The following is a 23,154-nucleotide window of genomic DNA, read 5'->3' as shown; positions in this document are numbered from 1 at the left end:
AGATAGTCATTTACTAGTTAAAAGCAGTATTTACGGCAAGGTCTCATTCCTTGCATCGTATTATCATAAAGAGTATTCCACATCAAAGCAAAGAATAGTAGCATATTTTGAAATTTTCTTAAAAGTGGTGCTTTTAGTTAGATTTCTAAATTTCTAATACTACCTGTAATAGTATTTGCTAATAAAATGTTTTTTTTCATCTTTTAGCTTGGAAATTATGGAACAGATGGCTTTACTGCAAGAGACATCTTATGAACGACTTTACAGATGGACTCAAAGTAGGACTAAGATTATTTTTACTATGTTTATGAATATTGTGGTGACTCCTTTAACTCCTTGATATGCTTTCAAGTCTGCAGGAACCGTTTCCAAGATTAATTAACAAGTCTTCGGATCTCAGTGAAAAACTTGTCTAAATGCTAGCTTTTTTGGATCAAATTGTTAACTTGGAGATTCTCTTCATTGTGAGCTTGTAATCATTGGCTAATAAACACCACTTTTTGTAAAATTATGTTAATTTATTTGCAGTTTTCAGATGTCAGTGACTACAGTTTAGTAGTCTAATGGAGTTCATTGCATTTCATATTCTTGCAAGTCGCAAGAAAGTTCTCTTTTATTGTTAATTTGCTAGAAACCTCCATCTTAAGAGTGGTTTATTATCTTTTAAATTTGATTAAACCTTGTTTAAACCTATCTTTTAGATTTGGCTTCTTAGGATGTTCTCTTGAATTATAGTATATAATATTTTTGCACACACATACTCTGACTTCAGATATCAGTGTTTCTTGGAACAACTTGATAATGCAAAATTTTTGCTTTGTTTCACTTGTCTCTTCTCCTGAAATGTTGACAGGAAGATACATGAAAAAGGTGGTGGAATAGAAGAATACATTGGTAGTAGTTTTTCGTTGAATACTCAAATGATGGTTGTGGTTTGGTCTTAGTAAAATTTAGCATATATTATGCTAAATTTTGCAACTTCATTTATTTGATTTCCACATCCTTGTGTGGAATATGCAAACTTAAAAATGTATTATAAATATAGCTATGTCACTTAAATAAAAAAGTATATAGCTGGCTTAAATAATACGTGCTGCTTTTTTATTAGTAAAATGCTTGAACGACTTAACAATTTGTACGTAGGCAAAAGCAGTTATTAAGCTTTCTTTATTTTTTTATTACCGCTGAGATTTGCGATGCCCATTTCTTTTATAGCAAAATAATGCTTATGAGGAGGGGAAATTGAATTACAATAAAATAAACAAGATCATGCAATATATTCTCCAGGTTTCAACTCAAAATCTGAAAGTTCTATGAGTTTTTGACCTGTTTTCTTGTTTGACAGCCTTGTATATAGGATATTACATTACCTTTTTACTGAGTAAATAATGCATTTTTGTTGATGTTGGTATTTTTCAGATGAGTGCAGAACTTTGACACAAGAATCATGTGACATTTCTCCAGTTCTCGCTCAAGCTATGGAAGCCTTACAAGATAGGCCTGTCCTATATAAGTAAGTAAATATTCATGGTTAACAGAAATGAGTGTTTTTGCCTTATAACACTTGCAAAATGCTATGAACTACAGGGAAAAGGATGGTGGGTATTGCATCAGATTAAAGAAAAATTGTATTTCAACTTCTCTATATTTCGGAAGTCTTTATTAGATAATTATGGTACAATATTTTTTTTTCCAACTTACTGTTTTCTAATTAAAGTAAAATGTCAGACTGTTTTTATTTTAATCCAAAGGAACTCAGTATGTGGGCTGCTGTCCTTGTAGGATTTTCCTGAAAGTAAAAAAATGCTGTTCAAAGCATGTGATTGTCTAATTTAAATCCCCAAATTAAAAATTTGCTAAAGGCCAATTAGATTCACTCAAGTGCTTCTAGCTGTAATAATGTCTTCTATTATGAGTTGGGAAATATTATGTTAAAACCAATCTGCTCCACTTGGCGTGCCTCCAAAGTGTAGGGGTATCTATGTATGTATTACATAGTGCTGTATGATTCTTGTTTAGGGGTTGCTGAAGGGATTGTTTAACCTGAATTAAATGCTCGTTACTAGGAGCAGAGTAACCACACGGTGGCACTATAAGAACTGTCTTTGGTGGTGGTGACCTTACAAGGAAGTACAGTTTTACACTTAATTCTAATACATTTCACTTCTTAGTGCTTTAAGAGCCTTTTTTTTTTTTTCTTTTTCAGCTACTCAATCATTCATCATAATTTTCAGCTATTTCTCTTAGCCAAAGGCATCCAGAGCAGCAGAGTGTTAGGCTGTCTTTCAAACACTAGTCTTTAATACTACCACAGGTGCAAGATGAGCTAGGTGATACTGGTAAACTTAAAAAATAGAGGGGAATGTGTGGTGGAAATGGCAGTGCTTTCTGCCATTAAGGGAGAGAGTGCACGTATATGCATGCCTAGACAGCATTTATTAATTTGAGGGGTGTCTGTTATCTCACAGGATCTCCCCAGCTGTTGCTCATAGTGTTAATGTGCTATTTACTGGGGCTGTAAATTGGTTAGTACCCTGGGCCATGGCAGAGTCCTTTATTGTGTTTTGTCTTCAAGGCCCTTTTACAGAGATCACTCAGCTGTGTTCACAACATTTTATAAGGATTGTTATAGGTATGGTGTATGTCTTCCGCAATAAATATCATGTTAGATTTTAATTAATTTCAAATTTCACATAGTTTTGCTTTCTTAATGTTTATGACAAAAAATCATCTTCCATATAAAATGCATAGCTGGCTGATTTACAGTGAATCTTAGCGAGATGCTTCCTTTTCTTACTACATAGTTTTCACAGACAACAGTACTAATACTTCCAACATTTGAACTCAACAGGACATAGTTTTTTGCAGAAATGCAAAAGTAACATTACTGTAGAAGATGCAACCTTATGTCTTATCTTAGATTGTCATGCTTGCTACATTTGTATTGATAAAAATGCGTTACTGAGGCTTTGTAATATTTTGAATCTATATTTCCTTCCAAAATTAAAAAGATATATATATATATATATATACACACACATATATATATACACCTTTGTACATGAGTAGTGATGAGGTAAAAATATAAAAACTGTCATAGAAGAAATTAGCTTGAAATTATTGTTCTGCAGTTAAGCCCTGCAGTGTTGAACTAAACCCAAATTTTCTTCCAGATTACTGCCCCAGCATCTGATAAAGATGAAAAAGAGTGAAATAGAGAAGGGCAAGCGTTTAGAAACATGACTGCAAATTCTTGTTTTCTGATTTCAGGTTATATATTTTTAACCTTAAGGTGGCAGAAACGTTGCACCATAGACAGACTTCCAAGCACCTCAGTCATTAGACATCTGAAATAAATATTTCAGTTTGGTCTTTACTTCCTGTTCCTAACAGAAAAATCAAAAACTATTTTGTAGAGAATATGCGGAGTCATAACTGAAAGGAGTATTTCTCTGCCATCCAGCACTCGTTATATTTTATTTTATTTTTTTCCACCACCTCCCTGCCAATGAATTTATTGGTATTCGAACAATTGGTGAAGGGCTGAAAAGAATGCAAATATTCTTTCCCTCCCCCATAATGCCTGCGTAATAACATAGTGGTTAATAATGTGTTTCTAGTGAAAATAATAGTTATTACTGAATTCTGTGCATGCAGGATTATGTCATAGTTATACCCTGTTCTCCTGAGAGTAAAAAGAAAATGAGTAGCTTTTTCATTGAAACAAAATTATTATTAATTGTGGTTTTCAAGCCTAGTGAGACCTACTGCTGTATCTTTAGGGATCTGTTATGGTTATTTATTGTAGGAGAGGGAAAAAAGCTTACCTGGTTTATACACACACCTGAGATTTTTCACTGCATCTACTCTTCTTGGACTGTTGGTAGTGAGTGGATCTGAGATTGCTCTTTCTACTAATCATGTAATATTTGAAATAGTGCTTTATTACGGAACGTCTAATATTAACCATTTTAAAAAATGCAGGTGTTTCTAAGTTACCAGATAAAGTTTCTGGAGAAAAATATAGAAAAGCACTGAAACTTTTGTTTAAATATGCTATTTTCCCTCTTTCAAATAGTAATATAGATAAAGAGCAAAACTGAAAGATCCCTTGGGCTATTTGTAGGATAAGAGAAGTCTTGTTTAGGTAGACTTGGAACCTGTTTAGCTGTGAATGCTGCACTCCCTTCAAGCAGAGTGGCATACTTTGTTGTTGTTGTTATTTTGTTATTTTATTTTTCCATTTATTCAGTTCCTGGGTGTCACTAGTAAGCGATGCCACACTTGACACACTTGATCTTTGCTATTTCACCAACTGTATTGGAAAAATATTGTCAGATGTTTCTTTTTTTCTCCTTTGCAATTCATGTGTTTTGTTCAAAATACTTAAATTCTGTTCTTTAAAAAAAATAGAAATGGTTGGATGCTTTCAAATTCTTCTGTTTCTAAATAGGTACAATTGAGAGTTAGCAGTGTTAGTTTTTTCTCTCTCACTTGCTCAAGCCCCAACAGGAAGGTAGCCTCCTCTGCAAACACGTGTGTGTATGTTCTGGCACATCCTCTGTTACTGGGATGCTGATTGGGATGATGCACTCTTGACCTGTGATTGTCCATCCATTAAATACCTAACTGAGACTCACTAATTAAAATAACTGAACAACTATCGAGTGGAAATAACTCTGTCACCACTAACCATCCGGTGGCCTAGAGTGGTGCCCTGGTTATTTTCATTCATTTCTGTGTGGCGAAGGGGCTGAGAGGGTGAAGAAACGATCATCTTGAATATGTGTTCAGAAGAGTCAAGAATATCCAGAGGTTTGGAATTTTTCATAGCGGAAGCATTGGTGCAAATTTGTTTGAATTCTAAAAATGATTACTTAAAATAACTGTGAAGCTGAACTAGTGAAACGTGATAATGTGAACTGCTTTGTTTGTCTTTTCATATTTCTATTCCAGGTATACTTTGGATGAATTTGGAACAGCGAGGAGGAGTGCAGTAGTTCGTGGTTTTATAGATGCTCTTACTAGAGGAGGTGTAGGAGGTACACCCCGTCCTATTGAAATGCATTCCCACGATCCTCTGAGGTACAGTCATAATAAAAATTAATTAAAAAAAAAAGTATTTTGTTCACTGGTGGGTTAAATGCCTCACACTGTAAATCCCTGATTTACATAGGACTTTTTTATTTCATGTAGGTATGTAGGAGACATGCTGGCCTGGTTGCATCAAGCTACAGCTTCTGAAAAAGAACATTTAGAAGCCATGTTAAAGCTTGTAACTGTTCAAGGTACTACTAGATTTTAAAACATATATTCAGAAGTAATAGAAAATGTGTCAGGGATAAGGCAGAAGGTGTTATTAATTTCCTAGACGATGCCTCGGTTGTGTAAGTTTGACCTTAAGTGATACTGTGGATAACCTCAGAATAGCTGATCCTTGCATTTTGCAAAAAGCCCCCAATGAAGTTGGGTATTTCACAATTCACTCTTCTCATTTTACTGTGCTCAGAATAGGTTTACACTAAATTTAGAAAGAAACTTTTTATGCTGTGGATCAGAGTCGTGATCCCAGTCAAAAAGGGTGTTTATAATATATGTGAATATATGTGTCTGTGAAAACGTAGTCCTGTGGTTGCTTATTGACATGTTAAGGATATCTGTTATCCCTTGCTTCTTTATTTAGTAAGAGGTGTGCTTTTCATGGTGTGTTTTTCTTTGCTTTATTTTTAATAATAATTGTCTGCTCCTCCTGTCCTGTAAGTAAAATTCAATTTCCTTTTGTCATGTAACATATTGCTATAAGTTCCTGGACACCAGAGTGCCTGTCATTGATCTATGAAGCTTTATAATATTGACATTGCGTTTCATTAAGAGTGCACAGATTTTTATTCTTCGGCCTATTTGCGCTTTTTGAAGTACTTTAGACCTGTACTTTCAAGTACTTTATTCTGTAGAAGCTGCGGTGCGATCAGTCTCCATAGCTGCAGCCAAGAGTTGTTTATCAGTTGAGCATGTATACTCAGTTGTAACAAATAGAGATCAAATGCAAGTTCTTGGAGTGAGTATGAAGAGTTCTTCAGACTGTAAGTCTTTGAGTGGTGCTCAGGGATTTAAAGTTAATAGGCAGTCGTGTTTTCCTTACTGCTATAAGTAGCTTTCCTAATTAACAGCATGTGTGCAAGAAGCTGCTTAAAGTAGGAACCATTACAAATCAAGCCAAAACAAAACTTGAGAATTCTATAAAGTTTATTCAGTGATAGAGTGCCTTACTATATATATTTCATGTGCTTGTTATTTGCATACAGAAAAAAAGATGATTACTTCTATCTTTAAATCCTCCTACAGGATGAGGTTTTTTACTATAGTTACAGAATTCTGTAAAAGTGAATTTATTTACTGAATGTTTTTTGGAGATAGGAAAGCAGGACTCATGATGGCTGTTTGAGAGAGAAAAACATGTGATGATTCTATGCATGAAGAGCTGAATCTTCTGCTGTAACTGCAGACAGTGTTTGAGGGAAAGCTGGACACACACGGGACGTTACTGTATCTAGTTCTGCTGTTGGCGCTGGTGCTGTTCCTGGCAGGTCTTGCATTCTCTTCTGAAACTCTCCCACCTCTTTGTGAGGTGTTTTATCTAGCTATTAAATTCTCTGGCCTTCTGGCAGGATAGCAGGCTGAGATGTTACAATAACTAAGATATATTCAGAGCATTTCAAGCATTAATCAGAATAAACTCCTTGGGAATATAGAGAAGAAACATGTTTGAGAGAAAAGTTTCCTGAAAATACCACCAGGCAAAAACTTTTTTTTTTCTCCACATAATAAACAAGCAAACTAGCATTTCTGAGTGAAGCAACATCTGTCCTCCCAAGCTTGATCAGGAGTGGGTTTGCCATCACTGTTAATGCACTTCTCTAGAAATGTAAACAGAATAAGACGATTAGGGATTCTTAGCTTCATACTGGGAGCACAAAGCCTGGAAGTTACTGTGTTAACTGGTCCTCTGGATCCTTGGGAAAATTTTTTGATGACAGGGATGGTTATAGGTTAAGATCTGTAAGGGGAAGCAATACTTGATGGGATACAACTGAGTTTAATAAAAACCCATTAGTGCAAAATGCAGTCATATGAAGTATCTTGAGATTATATACTTCATATAAATATGGATCCAGAGTTGGCACTTGCTAATCAGTTATACACCATCTACAGTACTGAGAGATTGAGTTGAATTCCCTGATAGTACAGTCTTCAGGTACCTGATTGCATGGGCTGTAGCAAGGATTAAGTTACATTCACTTAGCCATTTAAAAAGGGGGCATCTTGTTTGTGATTATAGAAAAGAGAGTTTCATTACCTGCAGAGTGCAAATCCTTAGGTCACATAATCACACACAAAAAAGATGAGTTTGGAAGAAATGTCTCCAGATTACCTGGTACAAACGCTTTGCTCAAGCTGGGGCAGCTAGAGCAGGTTGCCCAAGACCATGTGCAACTGAGTTTTGAATATGTGCAAGGATGGAGAATCTGCAGCCTCTCTGGGAAAACTGCTCCAATGTTCAACCGCCCTTACAGGGAAAAAAGAAAGTGTTTTCTTAGGTTCAAATGTAGTTTGAACTTTTCCTGGGTTTCAGTTTGTGCCCATTACCTCTGTGTTGTGTCACTGGGTACCACTGAGAAGAGTATATTGCATGACACCACCACCCCATTGCATCTTTATATACATTAATAAAATGCCACTGAGCTTTGTTTTCCAGACTGGACAGATTGCTCAGCCTCTCCTCTTATGAAAGATTTTCCAGTCCCTGAATCATAGTGGCCCTTTGCTGGACTTGTTCCAGTAGCCCCATGGCTCTGTAGCACTGGGGAGCTCAGCATGGGAGACGCCATGGGGCCAGATGTCTCACCAGTGCTGAGGGGAAGGATCACTTCCCTCTACGTGCTGGCAATGCTCTTCCTAAAGCAGCACAGTATGTTGTTGGTCACCTTTGCTGCAAGGACAAATTGCTGGCTCATGTTCAGCTTGTCCAGGAGAACCCACAGGTGCTTTACTTCAAAGCTACTCTGCAGCTGCTCAGCTCCCAGCTTGCACTGATGCATGAGTCTCCCAAGGTCCAGACTTGGCACTTTGGTTTGTTGAACTTCATGAGATGCTTCTCTGGCCATTTCTCCAGCTTGTCATGGTCCCTCTGAATGGCAGGAGGGCCACTGGTTTAACAGTCCCCCCTCCCAATTTCAGGTCATCTACAAACTAACAACGGCCACTGCTCTTCCTTTATCCACCAAGCCAGCCATCTCCTTGTAGAAGGCTGTCAGGTTGGTTAAGTTCAATTTTCTGCTTTGACTGACTGGTCCTGATCACCTTCTTGTTTTCCATGTATCTGAAAGGATCCAGGATTAGTTTCCTCTTCCGCTTCCCAGGGATCAAAGTGAGGCTGGTAGACACAGTGCTCCAGATCTTCCTCCTTGCCTGAGGCTGGTAGACACAGTGCTCCAGATCTTCCTCCTTGCCCTTCCTGAAGGTTGGCAGTGACATTTCTTCCAGTCTCCTAGAACCTCTCCAGAACACCATGGCATTTACCACAAAGATAAACATCTAGTGTAAATATTTTGGAGACTTTCATCGCTACTTTTTTTTGTTTGTTTGTTTGTTTTTTCCTTTTATTCCCAATAGAGGGAGCCTAAACAACTAGTATAAACTAGACACCAAATTGGGAAAGGTGGGGTGCAGTGTAAGGTTTAGGTTCAATGAGTCTTTCCCTATCGTGGGTCAGTGAAATATTCTAACTTTCTGTTTAAATAGCCCTTTGCAGATGAAGCTGCTTTTATGTTTTAATTCAAGTGCCAAGTTCAAGTTTCTGCTTAAATCCTCCTGTAAGCTAAATGTGGTATAAGTACTGGGGAGACAACAAAATTTCTGCATAAAAACTTCCTTATTCTCTTAGATTTGGTCCCAGTGAAAGAAGAATTGTGCAAAGGACACGTTTATGGAGGAATGTCCCTATTTTGACTTTAATGAGAATGAACTAAATAGTCTCTAACTAAATATTCAAGACTAATGTCTTAAAAGTTTTAAAAGTTGTAACCTTGCAAGTGGCAACTTCTAAAAAATAATTTAATCAAAAATGCCATTAAAATTTTGAGCAGTGAAACTGCATTCAATAGAATATGTACTGTTTTGTATTGTATTGGCCAGGGGAAAGGCATCTCTTTCTTCTTTGCAGCTTAGGCATTCTGTAAGCAGGAACCTTCCCATTTTATAGAGGACTTGTGCTTGAAAGGAAGGGAGAATTGCAAACATTCTATTTAAAAGAAGCAGTAGAAACCCATTTTCCTTGCAGCTGTAGGAACCCAGCCAGAAAGTAGAAACCAAAATAAAGTACAAGCTATCTCTCTTACAGAGAAATGAAATATTATACAGGAGGCAGCCAAAAACATATCTTCAGCTAATAAAACTGCTTTCAAAAATTGATTTTTGAATCTCTAAAAATTGTTTAATCCTTAATTCTCTTATATCAGTATGATGTACTAATATTGCAACAGTTACATAACCAGTTGTGCTGGAAGATTTCCTTTTATTGTTTGCTGAAACTAAATATCCTAGTTGGATGTTGAAGTTTATGTGAAGGCGTATGCATGAGGTGTATTACCAAGATGGTAATTCTGTGTGCATTGGTGTTTGTATTTGTATGTCTTTGCAGCTAAAAGTTTGATAACTAACATTTTTTTAGTCAATCTGATCTTGATGCACTATTCCATGTATGTGCCAGGTAGTTACTATACTGATGAACAATAAAAACATGAGTGCTCCTAATAGACTGAAATGTAAATTCTGCTAAAAGGAGTGTATATTGTTAGGGTGTATTTGGGAGCAAAGCATTACAGGTCAAGAATCTTCTGTTTTGTGATCTTGCTTTCCTTCTTGATATGAATACTTAAATATGTAAATATAATTTATATTTATAATTTAATTTTTATTATTTTATATAATTTATTAGCATACTGATTTAAGATGCTGAATTTCTTAGAGAAGACAACCACACAGAATGTATTTTGAAGTAGTTTTTCACATATCTTAGTGGAAGAGGGACATATCACATGTATCTCATCTTTGTTTATAATTTTTACTCTCAGAAGTGATCTCTTAGTGTGAAATAAGAGCTGCAAAATATAGCTTGAGGTCGCCTGATTTTTATCACATCTCCATCAATTTGTTTACTGTTCATCGCATGGGTCCTATCTGAAGATGAACTCTTGTTGGCGTGTTTTAAATTAGAATTAAAGCATTGCTGTCTCCGTAAATCTATTCTGAGTCACCGCTGAAGTGAGAGCTCGAAGATCTGTTGCTTTCACTTTGATTGATTGATGGCAGTAGCGGTTGCCATGCGACGATTCATTTGTGTTTCATGACAAGACAGGCAATATTCTCTTTTGTGTATGTGGTTCTGTGAACGCCGAGGTTCAGCTGCTGCTGGGGAAGGAGCATTTGCCAGCGCTGTAGTATACTGCAGTGGAAGTGCCCATGTGGTTTAATTCATAACAATGCCTTAGGTACAGCAGTGTCTAAAATTGCCAGGCACATGTATTTGCAGTTTACCCTGTCACAGTGGTAGATAGTGTTGTTCCTTGAGCTTCTTAGTGGTTTTTTTTTCTATTTATTTTCCTGAAGTGCTAATATTGAGCCTCACTATGACAGTTTCTTGCTAGATTGTTTATTCTTCCCCTTGCTCCTTCTCCCTCCAATCCCCAGGCTCTGTTATGATAGGAGGTTATTGCATAGCATCAGGTAATGATTCTCCAGGACCCTGTTTTGTCATGCAACTATTTATTAATGGCTAGATTTGAAGTTCAGCAGAGATATAAACCAGTCAGGCTCTTGCAGAGAAAAGATCTTGCAGTCCCTAGTGCTTTTTATGGAGGAATCGCTTGTACACTTGTTTTTGCTTTATACTGATGGAGAGAATCAAATTAATCTGTGTTATCTTAACATATGTTTGCATTAACTGTAGGCGTGGAAGAAAATATTCAAGAAGTAGTTGGGCATATCACAGAAGGTGTCTGCAGACCCCTGAAGGTGAAGTATTTTGTTTTTCTGATCACTCTAAATATAAAACTAGCTCTGTGCTGTTTTTACAGAACCCATGCCCCTGTCTCTGAAACGTATTTTTGTTGTTAGATTCTCACTTCTGAGAACCATAGAACTCTAAAGATTTTTTTAGTTCTTGGATATTTCATTATAATCAGCCATGTAGTATGAGGCTACTCTTTACATTATGAAATCTGTATCTTGGTTTTGTTTTGTTACTTTAGGAAAAGTCCGTAAGTGCTTATGTGCAAAAATTTAGCTTTGGGCTAAGAACATGGGACCTGCTAGAGCGAGTCCAGTGAAGCATCGATGGGAGCTGGTGCCCTGGCTTGGCCCGTGCCCGTTAGCAGAGGCGCGGGGACGAGCGTGCAGGTTGTGCCGATGGGACACAGTACAGGTGCAGAATGGGCTCCCAGCCTCTCTGCAGCCTTGCTGAGGACTTACTGAGCCGTAGCTCCTGCCTTTGTGTTTAATAGACCTCTTTGGATTTTTCTCCCATGAATAGGTCATCTTGCTCTAAACTGTTTGTATATACAACATAACCTGCGGAGGGTAGTCCATGCTTCAATTATTCACCATCTGGAAAAGTCCATTTCTTTTTGTTTTGGTTTCATTTAATAAACCCAGTTCCTGTATTGAAAAAGACCATGAAAAATTGTTTCCTACTCCTTTATGCCACGCTGATTTGCTGCATTTCTGTCACATTCCTTCTCAACTGTCTTGTTTCTAGAGTCCTAGTCAGTTTAGTCACTGCTAATACAGAAGCAGTTCTTAAAAACTTTGATAATTTTGTAGCCTTTCTCTGTCTTTTCTAGTTCTATATTCTGTAAGAGTTAAGGGCATCAGGAATGTACATTCCATTCAAAATGTGGATGTCCTTTGAATATAGTCAGTGGATTTATATGGGATGATCTTTTGTAATTAAGCATTTAATGGCATCTAGAATAAGGCAAGTCAACTTTAAACTGTAAGAAGTTAACTGATTTATAGTATGAGAAAAGAAGAATACGTATATTAAGTTTAGGAAAAAATACATTTTGTTGTAATCATATGGCACCATGATATGTTACTTTTTTATTGAATCTTCTCCTGATAATTGTGAATCCATCACTTTCAATTTAGCTTGATACTCACCTTCTGCTCATTTTGCTAGTTTCCATTTCTTAATTACTCTCTTTCTTTTTCATTATTGCTCCTTTTTTGGTAAATATTTTAGTTTCCCCCCCTTTTCCCTACCTTCCTTCTCCTTTCTTGTTATGCACAGACAATATGTAGTATCTCTGCCCAGAAGCCCTGCTTTGCAGCACTGGATATGTAGGTGTTTGTGTGCGTACCTCTCTGTACATATGTATGTGTGTGTTGAAGAACAAAGTTCACACAAATGTTGAAATTGGCTTTGTGCATTGAGCTTTGCAAATAAAAGCCAGAAATTGCTCTGCATTTCCAAGCTAGTTAAAGTGGGAGATGACTGAGGGAGCATAATCCTAGTTTAACTCTGCCGCAGGCCATGGCGCAAAGGCACCGCTGCGGCTTGTGCTCCACTGACAGTGGATGAGTGACGGGGGACAGGAGCCCATGGCTGGTGCTCCGTGTGTTGCCCTTTCACACACGGGCCGGTGCAGGAATAGTGCAGGAATAAGTCAGGGGCTCCCCCTGCTTCAGGAGTGCCCAGTGACTGACCTTGGGGCAGCCTTTTATGTGTTGGTTGAGACTGCACTTACCCAGGAGACAACACATCAGCTGTCCAAATACAGAGAAAGTCAGTGTTGTTTTGGTCTGCGTATCCAGCATCTCCTGGCTGAGCTACGTGGTCAGTGTAGCTACAACTTAATTATGTATATATCTACTTACAAACTAGTAGCAGTTAAGTAACAGCTCCCTTGAGAAAAGAAGAGACTAAACCAGGGGAAGCTGTGTCTGTTGGACCAAATACTTGCTACTTGGGATGTCCTGGATTGTTGCATGATACTAATGATCAACTGCTGTAGTTCAGGGATTTTGCAGCTATTCCAGCTGTCCAGTGATGGGGAGGAGTCCCGTGTGTGCTGATGTTAATCCATTAAATGATCTCATTATTTTGAAATTTTCCATAATAAGTTGCAACAAAAACTTGTAGGGAGATGTGGTTTATTATTATTTTTTTAATACGCCTGCTTGTTTTTGTTTGGGTGCTTGGCAGCAAAAAGATCTGGTTCAGAAGAATGTTGCAATTTGGCTGGACATTGTGAACTGATAAATTTATTTCTGCTTAAATTTATTTCTCACATATCAACCTTGTATAAAATCATAGAGGTTGGCTTTTAGAATGTATGACCTGAAGGTTTTATTTATTTATTTATTCATTCATTCATTCATTCTGCAGGTTAGGATTGAGCAGGTGATTGTTGCTGAACCAGGAGCAGTTTTACTGTACAAGATTTCTAATCTTCTCAAGTTCTACCACCATACAATCAGGTATGCCAAATTTAAAAATATGTTAAGGAGGTCTTTTTTTTTTTTTTACTAATAGATATAAAGACTAATACAGTTTAAAACGCTTCTTTATTGCTTTAGTTTATGCTCTGTAATATAGAATCCAGGAGAAGTGTGCATGATATTAAGCAGATATCATTTTTCAGTTGACATTCCTTAATTCATATGACCTCTACTCTGGAATATAACATGAAGTGGCCACAGAAAACAATTTTTTATTTACCTGTCATTATTTGAAGCTTAGAATCACTTTTCCTTTAGACAAGGTAGATCCAAGAAAAGTGAATAACCTTGTCATGTGGTTTAAGGTTTATGAAGTATTGGTGCTAAATACAATAGGAATAATAAAGCATAAATTCTTGTGTTTATGGAAATGCCTGATATCACTAGGAGGTGCGTGTCTCTAGAGGACAGTAAGATAGAATAAATTTATCAGCTCTTTTGTTTAAATAATCTAAATTTACTATAGCAAAAGTAGAGGTACAGAGGAACAACAGAAAAAACACTAAATATTTGAAAGTTATATATTATATCAAAAAGTTTGTTTTAAGCTCTAGATAGACTGTACTTAAAAGTAATATCTAGTTGTTTTGTGACATAGTTGATAATGTTTGTTCTCTCTGTCATCTTAATTATGAATTAATCTCTCTGAGGACCACTATGGAGAACGGTTCCATATGATGATGTTGTACATTTTCAATTTTGAACAAATTGTATTTGAAACTCTGTCTAAAGTATCTGACTCTGTCCTGTGGCTCTATATTAATGAAATAGTCTTAATTTTGATTTCAGTGGTATTGTAGGAAACAATGCAGCCACACTGCTAACAACAATTGAAGAAATGCATTTGCTGAGCAAGAAGATATTCTTTAACAGTCTGAGTCTTCATGCAAGTAAACTAATGGACAAGGTTTGTTTCAAAATCATGCAGCTTTCATATTTCAAAACAGATACTTTTATTTTTCTTTGACTTGCAAGATTATTACATTATTAAATGCAAAACTGTTTTGCACTTTTATTTTTCCTAAAATTGACATTTCATTGTTTCTATAGATATTATGGAACTACACAGAAAATTTCCTTGTATATTTTATTCATGTGAAAATTCTTTGCTACCACATATGGCTAAAAATACTTTCATAAGCAGTATATGTTTACAGGCCAGCAGGGTAATAAATTTTTATAATCTCTATCCCAAACAAACAAAAAATCCCTTAGTGCAGCACTTAGTATAGTATAGCCAGTTGATTGGACTAGATGGTCTATGTTAATGCAGCAGCAGATCTATAGTTAATTACTCAGGTACATAATTCCTTTCTTGGAGTTATGAAGTATATCCCAATGTGGGAAACTGTATAAGAACAGAATTTTTGCTTTTCTAGTTTTTATGCATTTTCCCACACAAAACATTGCTGTTCAGCAGACTGTTAGGCTATAAAGTCCCTTTCCATTTCTTAGAGGTCAGTTTTTCCATCCAGCATCCTATTCTGAGGTATGAAGAGTAGGCTAAGTCCTTAAACCAGGAGGAGGTGGCTTTCTTTATTCCAGGTTACTGCACAACTTGAGTTCACCAAGAGGCCTTACACAATATTGTTTGTTTGTTTTATTTTTTCCAGTTTAAGAACATTGTGTGAAAGTAAAACAAAAAAAAAGTTTTGCAAATGAATTTCTAAATCATTTGTACTTTACCTACAAGAAAAAAACATGAAGTTCTGCAGAAACTTTTCTGCATGGAAAACTCTGTATTTCTCTCACCATTCAATATGTCTTTCTGAGTCTGGTACTCAGAGTGAGTGCTGGTGTTCTGTGATCCTGAGATGCTTGCTTTCATTCTCTACAGTTTTACTCTGATCCTATTTTCCTGTCTTTCTAGAGTGGCTGAAGACTTCCTCAAAGGAACAGTTATTCTTCCTCTGCTTCCATTCCTATATATTCCAGTGACTTCTTTCAATGGTTTTATGACCCTTATTAGGTGACTCATTTGATTGCTGCCACTTACAATCCCTAATGATAAAGTCCACTTAGTGCCTTTGGTTTGTACTCGTGGGGTGTTGCCATTTGAAAGCAGTGTTCTGCTGCTAATGCTGAGTTTATAAAATCTACAGTGAAGGCATTATATGATTTTTTCAAAAATAAACCAGTACAGCTTACGGCTCTTGTGGGTGTATGTTGCCTACATATTAATTCTTAAAAACATTTTCCCTCTAATACCTAAACTGTCTTGTTTGTGTACTTTATTTTTATTATTATTATTTTGTTTATTTATGAAGAAAAATCAGTGATGGACCTTATCAAAAATACATGACTAATCTTTACTTACAAAAAAATGGTATGAAAAAGTGCTTCACAAGGAAGTTACTTGTCTTACAGCTCTAAGTCAGCTCTGTATCCAAAAGCTCTCTGTGTCTTTTTTTCTGTGCTTATTCAAACTGTGTTAGTATCTTCTTGCATGTTTTATACTGCATTCTTCCTTCTCTGCCTTGCGTCTTTACTCAGACAGGATCCAGCATAATTTTTCTACTCATATAACTCCAAACGTTTACCTTTGTTCAGCTTGGAGGTGAGATTAGAATTAATAAAGAGAAGGAATGATCAAACAGTTGTGGTCCCCCAGTGAATAGTGTGTGTTCTTTGTGTCCTCGCTATGGGGAGGTCTCGTAATCCATTTTCACCGTCCTGCCTGCCTCAGTCCTGAGCCTGGTTGTAGCTGGGTGTGGAGGTGCTGCCATTGCTTTTTAAAGGAGTCGAATTGGGTTTTGCTGACCTTAAAGAAAGGTGGTGATTGCAAAGCCACCTGCAATGACACTTTGCTAAAAGGTATTCAGAATAATGAGTGGAATACCAAGCATATCAGGTAACGTACAAAGAGCATACTGTTGTTATTCCTCGTAAGCACATTTTATAAATTAAATTTGAAACGCTGACAAGAGTATTATTTTACATTACATATATGCCCTGCAAAGATCTTTCTGCAGGATATAATTGAGGTCAAAAGCTTATAGACTTTTGAGACTGAGAAGAGGATTAGATGTGTGAGTAATGAAGGCATCCACATTTATTAATCTGTATGCTTCTGAAGTTAACCATTAGGTAACTCTATGGGTGAGAAGGAATTTTACTCTGCTGATGAGTAATTCTTGCAACAGTTTTAGACAGTCCTTTGAAGCATCTCATTTTTCTTTTTGTGAGTAGACTACTAAATTGAGAGATAATGTCTTGTATTCTCATGTCTAAAGTTAATTTTACTTCAAAAAATACAGTGCCATAGACTGTATGATATTCTGAGAAACATAAAGATATAATAAATATAACATCTTTATAACAAAAATTAAATTTGTGTATTTAAGGTATATTAAAATACAAGTAACCAGTTTATCTGCTTTCTTATTTCTTTATTAAGCAATGAATTTCATGATGCTTCTGCATTGTGTGGAATCTAAAGGTTGCACTCTATTTTTTTTTAATATGCTGTGGACTAAAAGTGTGTATGTTTGTAAGTAGGATTCTTTTCACATCTCAACCTTTCAACCATTTTTTTTGCCAACTATGCACTGCAACTATTTTCAGAAATATTTTGATTTTTCAGAGATGTTTAAAGCAATGGAAAACAAACCCTTGCGCTTATAGTATGCAATTATGAAAGCTTTGTTGTTGATCTGCTGTGTGCACAGATACCTGAGAACTCTTCCTTGTAAAATTAGTAATATACTTATCACTTTGGACAGTCTGGATATCATGGTTTTCCTTATTTCTAGGTCCTTGCTTATATATTGCTTGTTAAAGGATTTCTAAACCTGTCTTAAAAATGTGAGCTATATATTACTTAGCTTAAAATATAATAAAGCAATTTATTAGGGAAATAGATTAGCAATTCAAGTGGGGATTTTTTATTTCTGTAATCTACATACCCTCGTTGTTTAGATGTTTAGAAGAGGTGAATGTAGCCTGTGAGAGTTATACACTCTGATTGTGTTCCCTCCATATCATCAGTTGTTACTGGTAATCTAGTAATTATAAGCAAGAAATTCTGAATGGAAAACAGTTCAAAAATGTTATCTGATTTAAAGAAAATTTTGAATGATTTCTTAATTACTGTTCATTTCTACCAAATTCCAGAAGATTTAATCAGCATTGCCAATGAATTTTAACTTGGCATTTTTTTTCCTATTCTAATCTGTTGTAGCTGTGGTGTGTCCTTGTATCTTGCTACAGTATACTTTTTTTTTTTTTTTTTTAATATATGCACTCCATCTAATAATTGATAAGTCATAACTGCATTTAGGCAAAGTTTGCTCCTGAGTAGAGAAAGCTAGGAATGTTTTAGGCAAGACTAAATATGCTAACTCCTCAAGAACACTCATTTTGGATTTAGAAGAACAGCAGGATAAAGATTCGAGTTTGATCTCCCCATAACCACAGTTTAATTCTGTAGATTATTTGTTGTCCTGTGTTGAGCATTGCCTTCAAGCTTCCTGGGATTTTTCCCAAGAGAAAAATCCTGATGTGAAACTGAGACTTCCGTTTGTTCTTTCATAGACAAGAAGGAACTTCATGTTCACATCTATTTTGAGGTGTCACATCTTTTATTAGGTAAGGACTGTCACAAACACAGAGCTGTATGAAAACTTAGACTTCTTTAGGCCTGCAGTCTCATCCTTTTGCAGTCAAGTCATCAGTAAATCATGCAGGGAAATCTTTAATTACTTTAGATTACTTATTGGCTTGCTCAGAAGCCCTTTTCTAGAAACGACTTTTTAATTATATCTGGAACCTCTAGCATTCCAGCTGTCATCTGAAACATGGTGCTCATCAGGCCTCAGAACTTCACATTCTTCAGCCTTTCTGTTTTCACTCTCACTTCTCAAAGTCCTTCCTCAGGATCTGATATCTCTGTAATGTGTATATTCTGTGTGCTGCCTAAGAATAAATTTATTCTTATTAAAAGAAAGGCGACGCTCAAAGTAGTGTCTTTCTCTCCTATAGTCATTGAAACCTGTGGTGAAGCTTTGTGGCTTTGTGGCAAAGCAACTTTTCCAGGATTAAAAGGCCATTTGCTGCTTGGAGATTCCGAGGTGCTCACAGAGGCCAGCTCTGACATCCCACAGAAGCTGTGCATCGAGGCACTTGTCCTGCAATGCTGAACAGTCCTCACATCAGTTTTTACTACAGCCTGTCTCTCCTCTACGTTGTTGGACGGGCTCTTACGCTTCAGAGGAAGTGTTTGACAGTCCTTTCAGTGTGCTGGATTACTGGATTTCTAGATCTGGTAATAATTTGTTTAACTGATTCATTTTTGCACAGGAAACCTTTGTTGCTTAACCAGATAGTTTGGCCTATGTTTGTGCCCTTTCTGAAGGATCTTGTTTGTACGTGTGTGTTTCGTGCTTTCTTGGACCCAGAACAACCATGCTAGTAAAGCACTCTAGAATTCAGTCCTTAAGTGTCTTCCTATATGTTTCCTTTGACTGTGTGCTAATAAATCAAATATTTAGGGTTTGGAGATTCTTCTGTGTTCCTTAGGTGGATCCCTGAATTGTTCGTATTGAGGGCACAACACATATGAAAGGGCACAGGAGAGTGTAATCCTAGGAATAGCATCAGAATTTACTCTGTGGACATAAATAAGAGTGTCCTGGTACAGATCACTGTTGTGCAGATGATAAATCCAAAAAAGTGCTAAATGAAAATAATACATAAAAAATGGGTACTGTTCTGTGGAAGCTGGAAGCAAAATTGAAAGTACCTAATGTGGAGGAGTGGGTGAGCTCCTCTCATGGTTCCCTCAGCTTGAACAAATTGACATGCAAAATCATGAGTCCTTTGAGGAGGCATTTTAATGACTCCTAGACTGACCTATGCCAGTGTCTTCACTGGAGCAACTAATACACTAAAATGGTAGTTTTCAGGCAGACTTACTGTTCTGCATGTTTCAGTAACATTCTAGAAAAATTACTAAGTGAAAGAATAATTTAAAACTTTGAAGTAAATGGAATAGAAGAGATCATGAGGCTCTCTAAGCTGTTAGAAGGTCATTTGTAGAGTGCCCCAAATCAGGCTTTGGGATTGTTGTTTTTTAATACCGTGCTCTTAGAACAGATGCATATAAACTAAATTTTATGATCACATTGTGTGTATAGTATTTGAGTGGGAAAAATGAGGCATTAAATGGGAAGAATTGTAAACTCCCTGATAATTTGGCTAATTTGTCAAAATGCACCCTCTAAGTCTTGGGGAAACCAGCTATTGGATCAGCATAGTGATACAGATTAGTGTTATGGTTTGAGAGGATCCATGTGGATAAAGCAAAACAAAGAGATTTTTTTCTGTTTCCTTCTTTTTTCCACATCCAGTGTAAAAGTAGCTGAAAAGTATGTTATTAGGCATTCTACTGTTGAACAATGCTGATCTCTGGGATCCTAATGGGGCTCAAGGAGCTTATGCAGCTTCTCTCAAGCTTCCCTGGTAGATCTGCGCTCAGGTTTCCTATGCTGCTGCGGTCTTACTGTGGCAGAAGTGATCTCAATTTATGGAGTGGACTTTGTGATAGGCACATAGTAGTTGTAACCACTAGGATGAAATATCCAGATAGTTTTTTCCCAAGATCCCACCTCTTTAGTGCTTTTTTTTTCTCACCTCCTTACCAATGAACTTATTAAAAAAAAAACTTCATTAAAAGTTGATTAGGGCCTTCAAAAGGCTGCCAGCCTCTTTTTTTGTTGCTTTGCGCAGTACTTTTAAGAGGAATGATGTTTTAAAATTAGTCTTTTGTTTTATATAACTTTATAAATTTATAATCTCTGCTCCATTCCAGTCCTTACTAGAACTTACTGTATTTGATAGAAACCAAAGTTCTGTATGGTTTCTTTTTTCTATGTAGCCCTCCTCATAAATGCAAGAGAGAGGCTATTAAGTAACATAGACTCTCTTCTTGATAGTTGATACTGCCATTTTTTGTGGGTTTTTTTTTTTTCCATTTTGTCCATACTTTTGCTGTTCATTAAATTCTCAAAAATGTCATTTGAGCTACTTTCTCTCATAGACTAACAAACCTTCTTTGGACTTTAACTTTGCACTGATATGCAAAACTTTGCAGTTTAGAGCTTGAGCGCTTAAATGATGATGTAATTTCTTCTTTTAGAACATTTTTATTTTAGGAGAATTTGTTTTGCATATTTGATTTTAAAAATAAAGATTTGGGGGCTTTGGGGACGCATCTGATTGACCTTGGTTTCACACAACTGAAAAACGTAGGTTATGACTTAGCAGTGTCTATGATTAGACACTTAGAGTATATTTCAACAGTATTGAATCATTACAGAACTTTTCTGAGAATCTTTTAGTAAGAATCTTTCAGTTAGCTTCTATCTGGCTTGCATCAAAAGCAGAATTCAGCACGCATTTCAAATCTTTTGAACTGATGCTATTTGGAAATATTGAACTATTATATTCCAACATATTTCCAAATAGCATCGGTTATAATATTTTAGTGCGTGTAACATAGGGATTTTTTTTCATTTTTATTTGGAATAACTTAGTTCTCATGGATTCCTCTATAAATTGAGATAAATCTGTGTTTTAAATTTTTGATCTTTTTTTTTCTAAAATAACATTTCTACCTACATGGATGCTCAGAAGGGAATGTTCAGATTTGGGTTTAGCATTGTTTTAACTTTGCTTCGGCTACTAATAGTAATTTTGCTCCTGCTTACCTTTACTGACGTAGTCAGGAATTTCTAGCTAGCCTCAAGTGAAATCCAATGGTCTGAAGCTTTTTTTTTTTCCTTGCAGTGTTTTCTTTTTCCATAATGTTGTCCCCATCTAGACAACAGTAACTTTTAAGAGAACAGAGGAAATAAGAAATGAAGCTAATTTAGAAGCTTCTAACCGTCATTTATTTGAGAGGACAAAAGTTCTGTGCGAAGAAGTCTGAAATTACCTTTGCCGTGATCTATGTGTGTGTTGGAAGCAAAAACCCCATCAGACTTTAGTCTCAAATTAATGCCAAAATATCCCTGAACACGGTCCAGTTCAGGTCTGAGAACAGTGTGTTCAGGGCACAATCAATACCCCTAATAAAAATAAATAAATAAATAAACACGAAGTCACTCGCTGCTGTAAATTTCAGTAAACTTCGGTACTAATCAGCACTGGATAAGTGACTTTTCTGAATTACTGTTTCTTCATTACAAGGAGAATATTCTGTTTAAACTTCAAAAACTAATTAGGCTGAACACCAACTCTTCTCTCTCCTTACTGGATTTAATTTTCCATTAGTTCCCCGAATTCAGTGTGATAGCTCTTAGAAGTGAGCATGGTAGCAAACTTGGTATCCAGAAGAAAGCATTAAACTTCTTTTTTCATCTGGTGACAGTATTTGAACATTCGCAGCATCTTGGCTGTTTTCCGAATGTGCAAACTGTGGAAGCTAGATCAGGCTCAAAGGAGAGTTCAGTATCTTTTTTCTCTAGTGGCACGTTCTTCAGGTACAGATGCATTTCAAGGTGCCTCTGGAAGGCTGCTCTGAAATGATTGATGTCTGTCATTCTGCATATTCTTCGACCATCAGGCTCTACCTCTTTACTCTGTTTCCCTCCTTCCCTCACCTTCCCTGGGAAACTTATTTCATTTATTATTCTGTTAATGAGTAGTTGTGATTCTGGAAGGTGGGGAACATGCTACCTTGACTTGGGGGTCCATCCAGGGCTGCCTTCTTTCTGGACTGAGCTGGAGCCAGAAGAGGTCTGCAGAAGTGCGTGGTGCCTCACTTCACTGCACCCAGGTAGCTCGAGTGAGACAGGCTAGGCCTGAGGCAGGGCAGTCTCAGCTCTGCCTCCTCCTCCTGGAGAGAGATTTTCCCTTGAGGTGCTCACATTCCCTGTGTTCCTCAGGGTGTCCTTGCTCCTGCGTGATCCAGCCAGGTCTATAACTGACCTGGGACAGGCAGGAGACAGAGGAAAGAGGGGAAGGAAGGAACTGAGGCCAGGTGGCTCGATTCTGGTAGGGGACTGTTGGCAGCTGGAAGACAGTTATGGGCTATGTTGAGAAGGAGAAGCCACAGCTACATTTGAAGTGAAGTGTTTTTGGGGAAAAAATATGCTAGGCTACATATTATATAAAGATTTTACAAATCATACAGTGATTATTTGTCTGTTACAAAGAAAGTCTAAAATATGTAACTCTCTGTTAAAAATAGAACAGGCATTTAGTCAGTTCAGGTACTTTGCAACCTGACTCAGAAAGTCATGTTCTTTTTTCCTATGAACTTTGCAAACCTTTTTTAGTATCTGTGATTCATATTTCTCATTTTTGAAATAGGCCTTCATTCCAGTTCTTGCAGTATCATCACAGCCTGTATAGGTGTACTTCAGATAGCCTGTGTACCAGTAATTGAAGATACAGACTTGCTACCAATTAAGACTGTCGAGTTAAACCGGAGTTCCAGTTACACACTGGGGGGTTTAAGGGAAGTGCTGCTCAAGGTGGGCTCACATCTCCAGTGTCAGAAGCTGAAGTCCTTCTCTAAAATGTGTGACCGCTATTAGCTGCTAGTATGTGTGTTACCAGAGTACATGTTGTTTGCTCTAAATGGAATAAAGA

At 36.8% G+C, this 23,154-nt stretch overlaps 1 protein-coding gene across 1 annotated transcript in view; it reads left to right on the top strand.

Moving 5' to 3' along the window:
- Positions 1-23,154, top strand: part of COG6 (component of oligomeric golgi complex 6) — a 55,021-nt gene that overhangs the window by 19,236 nt on the left and 12,631 nt on the right. The window contains exons 7-13 of the mRNA XM_088522251.1: positions 208-278; positions 1,420-1,513; positions 4,957-5,085; positions 5,197-5,288; positions 11,009-11,073; positions 13,448-13,539; positions 14,350-14,467. Coding sequence (XP_088378377.1) covers positions 208-278; positions 1,420-1,513; positions 4,957-5,085; positions 5,197-5,288; positions 11,009-11,073; positions 13,448-13,539; positions 14,350-14,467 — 661 coding nt within the window. The remainder of the gene's footprint in view (positions 1-207; positions 279-1,419; positions 1,514-4,956; positions 5,086-5,196; positions 5,289-11,008; positions 11,074-13,447; positions 13,540-14,349; positions 14,468-23,154) is intronic.

Source organism: Tinamus guttatus, unplaced genomic scaffold, assembly GCF_059628265.1.
Source record: "Tinamus guttatus ecotype Peru unplaced genomic scaffold, ASM5962826v1 Tinamus_guttatus_pri_ptg000150l, whole genome shotgun sequence".
Taxonomy (NCBI): Eukaryota; Metazoa; Chordata; class Aves; order Tinamiformes; family Tinamidae; genus Tinamus; species Tinamus guttatus.
Note: the sequence above shows the minus strand (reverse complement) of the source record. Positions and strands in the feature narration are given on the sequence as shown.